The following is a 5785-nucleotide window of genomic DNA, read 5'->3' as shown; positions in this document are numbered from 1 at the left end:
TATTCTTAACAAGCAGACTGTTGGCCTATAGCCAACAGTCTGTCATCAATAATAATCAACGTTACATTTTACCAGATCATGATAATGACATAAATCCACAATTGAATTTTACTTGCATCTATCGTGCATAAACATGCGTCGCCATGTTTTCTCTGCAAGGGTTAGTCCGCTGCTTGTCTGCACCATGTTGATGGAGGATAGCCTACTTAAAACGTTACGCTGCCTCCTTAGATGGCTAATTGCTCTCGCTTTGCTCAGCTGCAACAAACTTTGATGTTTAATCCTCAGCCCAATTGACTCAGCCCAACGCAGCTCGTCCTTGGCTCCCTTAATGGTGGAAGTGAGTCAACTATGTACGATTTATTTTACCATATAAAAGCATTAAACCAAATAATAAATAAAGAAACAAATAAACAGATACACATATCAATACAAAATGAAGTCATTAATAAATGATGGTCAATTATTAAAAGCAGGGAGCTTTTGTTTTTTATTAGTATTATTATTTTATTTTTTTTATTTACCTTGCAGAATGTAAACGGCGTGTGTGTGTGCGTGTGTGTGTGTGTGTGTGTGCGTAAACCACATGGGCTCGTCTTTATTACCGCAGTACCTAACTTGGATCGCAGATGACGCACGCCTTGGCACTTGGCAAGCAGACACAGCCTACTGTCTATGTGTGTGTGTGTGTGTGTGTGTGTGTGTGTGTGTGTGTGTGTGTGTGTGTGTGTGTGTGTGTGTGTGTGTGTGTGTGTGTGCTCACAAACTTCTACGTTGCCTCTCGTGTGTATGAGTGTGAGTGTGAGAGAGGGTGTGTGTGTGTGTGTGTGTGTGTGTGTGTGTGTGTGTGTGTGTGTGTGTGTGTGTGTGTGTGTGTGTGTGTGTGTGTGTGTGTGTGTGTGTGTGTGTGTGGGAGGGGTTCACAGAAGAAAAGTGCAAGCAAATCCAGTCGTTTTCTGGAGTAATAGTAGTAGGTCAGAACGGTTGAGGACCCAGCGAGCGAGGGAGGAGGAAGGAAAAGGAAAGGAAAGGAGAGCGCTGGGTCTGGGTATGGGACGCGCTCCAGGAGATCTTGTTGGCGCGCAGTTCCCCTCTCCTCGGTCCGTCCGCGGAGCCTCTCTCTACAAGTCCTGCTCCCATGCCAGAGCTCGCAGCTGTCTCTCTGTCTCTCTGGCGATCTACTACTACTACCAGTGCTGTTGTAAGGAAATGTCGTCCGTGACGAATGGCATATAGCCTACTTTTCTCCCTTTGAAGTGTAAGCGCACCACCCCGGACGCGGGCGAACTTTTAATGGACAGATCGGCAACGTTTCCCCGGAGCGAGAGACCGACCTGCGGGACAGAGAATACACCTGACGGGTTGGTGAATGAAATCACTTCCAACCGGGACTTTTAGCTCTTTAGGAATGTGGAAAACAAGTCCGTGTCAACGGTGGCGGGTGAGTGTTGTGCTTATTGGTTCTGTTGTGTTTTGTGTCATATTGCAGTAAGTAAACAAGTGCGGACTTGTGCAAGCGAATAATGTTTCAGCGATTTGTGCGCGAGTAACCGCAGCTCCACCGCGTAGTCTTCCATTGCGTGTTATTCATTAATACCTCACTCACCTTTTCTTCAACCGTCTCGTTATCGAACTTTTACAATGCCGTATACATTACAATGCAGAGCCTATTCAAAAATAAGTAATACATTCCTGTCTTGCTATTAATACCGCCCATGCAGTGAATCAACCGTCCGTTCCCCCCGACTCCAACCATGACCAGTGGCATGAACCTGACCTCCCTGCTGAACCTCACCGAGCTGCACAACCACAGCCGGGGATGTTCCCTCACCAAGAGCTTCCAGTTCTACTACCTGCCCACCGTCTACATCATGGTGTTCCTGACGGGGCTGGTGGGCAACAGCCTGGCCATCTGGATGTTCGTGTGCCACATGCGCCCCTGGAGTAGCATCTCCGTGTACATGTTCAACCTGGCGCTGGCCGACTTCTGCTACGTGCTGTCGCTGCCCTTCCTGATCTTCTACTACTTCAACAAGACCGACTGGATCTTCGGCGACGTCATGTGCCGCCTGCAGCGCTTCATCTTCCACGTCAACCTCTACGGCAGCATCCTCTTCCTCACCTGCATCAGCGTGCACCGCTACACCGGCGTGGTGCACCCGCTCAAGTCCCTGGGCCGGCTCAAGAAGAAGAACGCCGTCATCAACAGCGCCCTGGTGTGGGTGGTGGTGATCGCCGGCATCTCGCCCATCCTGTACTACTCGCGCACGGGCCAGAAGCGCAACGCCACCACCTGCTACGACACCACCACGGAGGACGAGCTGCCGGGCTACTTCATCTACAGCATGTGCATGACGGTGTTTGGCTTCTGCATCCCCTTCCTCATCATCCTGGGCTGCTACGGCATGATCGCCAAGGCGCTGATCAGCAACGACATGAACAACGCGCCGCTGCGCCGCAAGTCCATCCACCTGGTGATCATCGTGCTGGCCGTGTTCGCGCTCTCCTACCTGCCCTTCCACGTCATGAAGAACCTCAACATGAGGGCCCGGCTGTACTTCCAGAGCCCCGAGATGTGCGACTTCAACAACCGGGTGTACGCCACGTACCAGGTGACGCGCGGCCTGGCCAGCCTCAACAGCTGCGTGGACCCCATCCTGTACTTCCTGGCCGGGGACACGTTCCGGAGGAAGCTGTCGCGGGCCACCAAGAAGAACTCGAGGCGGGGCGACGGCCAGCCGCACTCCAAGAGCGAAGAGACGGCGCTCAACAGCCTGGCGGAGCACGGGGAGAACGGGGACAGAAGGCTCTAACCTGGGCCCGGACATGGGCTAGGACCTTGGCTAGGACATGGGCCTGGACATGGGCCTGGACATGGGCCCCTGACATGGGCTCTGACCTAGGACCGGACATGGTCCCGGACCTGGGGCCGGACTTTGCCCCAGACATTGGCCCCGGAAGAGGACCAGGACCTGGGCTCTGAACTAGGCCCGGACCTGGGAGCTGACATAGGGCTGGACCTGGGCCCTGATCCGGATCCAGACCGGGGCCTGGACATGGTCTTGAGGGGAGTGTGTGTTTGAAACATCTTTGGTCTGCATATTCGTGCCCCTTGATATGCACCGTACTGTTGTGTACGGTTCACACAACAGATGTATCTCTGTTGTGTGTGTGTGTGTGTGTGTGTGTGTGTGTGTGTGTGTGTGTGTGTGTGTGTGTGTGTACAGATTAATCTCACGTCCAGCTCTTGAGTTCTATAGTTGCTATCTATGATCAGTAAAATGCACCTTGGGTTTTGTTGGATATTGTACGATTTTAGAAGACAAAATGTCGGCCGTTGTCCGACGCGTCGATGATAATGTTAGTGACGATGTTTGATTGACCTTTACTTGTGACCGCCTTTAGTCGTGTATTTATAAATCTGTCTCCTTAATACTTCTTATCCTAACTATTAATATTCTAATCCCCTTATCCTCAAACACCCCCTAAACATGAATCCCTCATTACCATAACAATTACCATAGTGATTATACCGTCATTATACCGACATTAACCTTCACAAAAACATGAGCTTGAACCATTCCCGAAGTATAATCGTCGGATATTACTGCCATTTAAAAAACCATTTTGACAATTTCACAAAATTACCCATTTTTCCTTCTGCTTCGGATTTGAACTTTCTAAGTATGATGGAGTTCCATACTTAACATGCCTTAAACAGCGTTGCCAAGCATCAGTGTTGCAGATGTGCGGGGGAGGGTTTGGGGGGAGGGGGGTTACAACACATCGTTTCTTTCAATAATCGATGATCTGGCTGTTGATTAACACAGATGTGTAATTTGCTCCAGCAGTAGAAACGGTCCGAAGGGCTTTGCTGATCAAAGCAACAGGCCCAAAGGGATTTGATGTATGTTCTGGACAGTAATGTTAGTCTGGCATCGAGTTATGCTACCTTTCTGCCTTCCACTGAACCCAAAATATTCCTAAGCAGGAGAAAGACGTATATTACCAACCAGTTGAAAGATAGAAAGCATTCTTCCTGTTATTCTTGAGTCCCTGCACTTCATCAAATCTGGGGTCCGGTCAAACTACGGTCAAAACATTTTGGATAATGGGTCTTCTCAGAAATCCGTAGGCAGCAGAACCGAGTTTGGAAAATGAAAAATTTAACCTCTTCTTATTTTTACGTAAGATTTGAAACCCATGGTTAACATGCACATAACGTTCCCCTGGCTTCCTTATCTTACACATTACCTTTCCCTTGGTGACTAATAAATGAAGGGAAAAAAATGGACACTCAAAAGAATATGGAAAGGTCAGCCCCTCCCCAGTGGGGAGGGGCTGGGCCTGTATCAACATCTGCTTTCTATTCTTAAGAAATCAAAGATGATGTTCTTCTTTTTGTGGGGTGTCATACAAAACGCTGTGGGAGCCAATTTCATATGTCTTGGTTGGATGCCCCCACATCGATTGAATTGCCTGTGTATAGAAATATCAGCTAAAGGCTTGAAGTGGTGGAATGAATAAATAAAAACAAAAATAGAAACAAAAACACTATCACTGACTTTGAGATTGATGATAACCGTATATTTCTGTGTATAATTGTTTCAAATGAAAGTCGCCGACTTTACAATACCTTCATGTACTGTGAGCTTTGACCCATCGCTCTCCTTGCTGTATGTCGTCTGTGGTTGTACTGAATCTGTTTGAATTGAACCACACTAAAACAGAATGAATAGGTTTCCTGACTGACTCTGTATTCCCTTGATCCTCTGTTTGTTATGATGATGTGATAAGGAGCCGCCACGAGACGTGTCTCGCTGAAGAGACACACGTTGTGTAATCAATAACTATGAGGCAGGCATGGGTTTAATGGCATGTGTGTAAGTGTGTGCGGTACTGTACTCTGTGTCAGCAGGGACTTGCAATAGACCACGGGTTCTCAAACTGTGGTACGGGCACCGCTGGTGCTACACAATGCGCTATCTAGTGGTATGCAGAAGAATTTCCCCCCTAAGAAAATAAATATATCTGGAGGTCCTCCTCCACCCAGTGGCCTATTAAATAGACCAATTGGAGGAGGAGGACTTCCAGACATTGTAATGCACTATAGCCTACTGCTGCGCCGTCAAACTCCTTGCCTGCGGATTCCCTGTCTGTTACGGGGGGGGGAGAGGGGGAAAGAGGGAGGACTGGGGGGGGAGGAATGCAGTATGCCCGGTATGACGTTTGATGTATGATATATTGGTTAAAGGCCACCGCCAACGCAACGTAATTCATTCTGTGCTCCTGTGCCTCTAGTCGCTCATGTCTTGTGCTACCATGTCGGCGTTATCTGTGGCCCCGAGGAAGTGAAGTGAAAAAAAAGCAAAACGTCCGGTATATAACACTGTAATGAATGTCTAAACGTGTACTGTGCATAATGTTGTGACGTGGGAAGCGTGTCCACGTGTTGTTATTGTTTTGTGTCGAGTTTCAGAGGCTCTGACTGATTCTAGCTGTTGTTGCATGAGCCCTCTGTCAGAGGCCATTAAAGGAACCCTTAACAGATGTCTAACCACCACGCGTTTCATTTGTATTTGAAGAACAACAGACTTTGGTCTCTTGGATCAGGTTGGTTGTAAAATAATCACCCACTGAACTTCAAGCTGGGGTTGCAATGATGAGTTGAGATATCAATTAGTTTATAAACAGAATTTATCTAATCTGGTTATCGATTAATCATTTGAATAATTGATCACGTACAAATAAGTAATTTAATGTTGCAGTTCAAATCAAATTTGGT

At 47.9% G+C, this 5785-nt stretch overlaps 1 protein-coding gene across 1 annotated transcript; it reads left to right on the top strand.

Moving 5' to 3' along the window:
- The first annotated feature begins 890 nt into the window (after positions 1 to 890).
- p2ry1 (purinergic receptor P2Y1) lies at positions 891 to 5550 on the top strand. Its single transcript, XM_084466921.1, has 2 exons — positions 891 to 1441; positions 1722 to 5550. The coding sequence occupies exon 2, from the start codon at positions 1755 to 1757 to the stop codon at positions 2811 to 2813; it is 1059 nt and encodes a 352-aa protein (XP_084323047.1). The 5' UTR covers positions 891 to 1441; positions 1722 to 1754; the 3' UTR covers positions 2814 to 5550.
- The last annotated feature ends 235 nt before the right edge of the window (positions 5551 to 5785 follow it).

Source organism: Micromesistius poutassou (assembly GCF_964030765.1).
Source record: "Micromesistius poutassou genome assembly, chromosome: 4".
In the NCBI taxonomy this organism is placed as follows: Eukaryota; Metazoa; Chordata; class Actinopteri; order Gadiformes; family Gadidae; genus Micromesistius; species Micromesistius poutassou.
Note: the sequence above shows the minus strand (reverse complement) of the source record. Positions and strands in the feature narration are given on the sequence as shown.

Coding starts and splice junctions, on each gene's coding strand:
- p2ry1 (XM_084466921.1), top strand. CDS start 1,755: ATGACCAGTGGCATGAACCTGACCTCCCTGCTGAACCTCACCGAGCTG.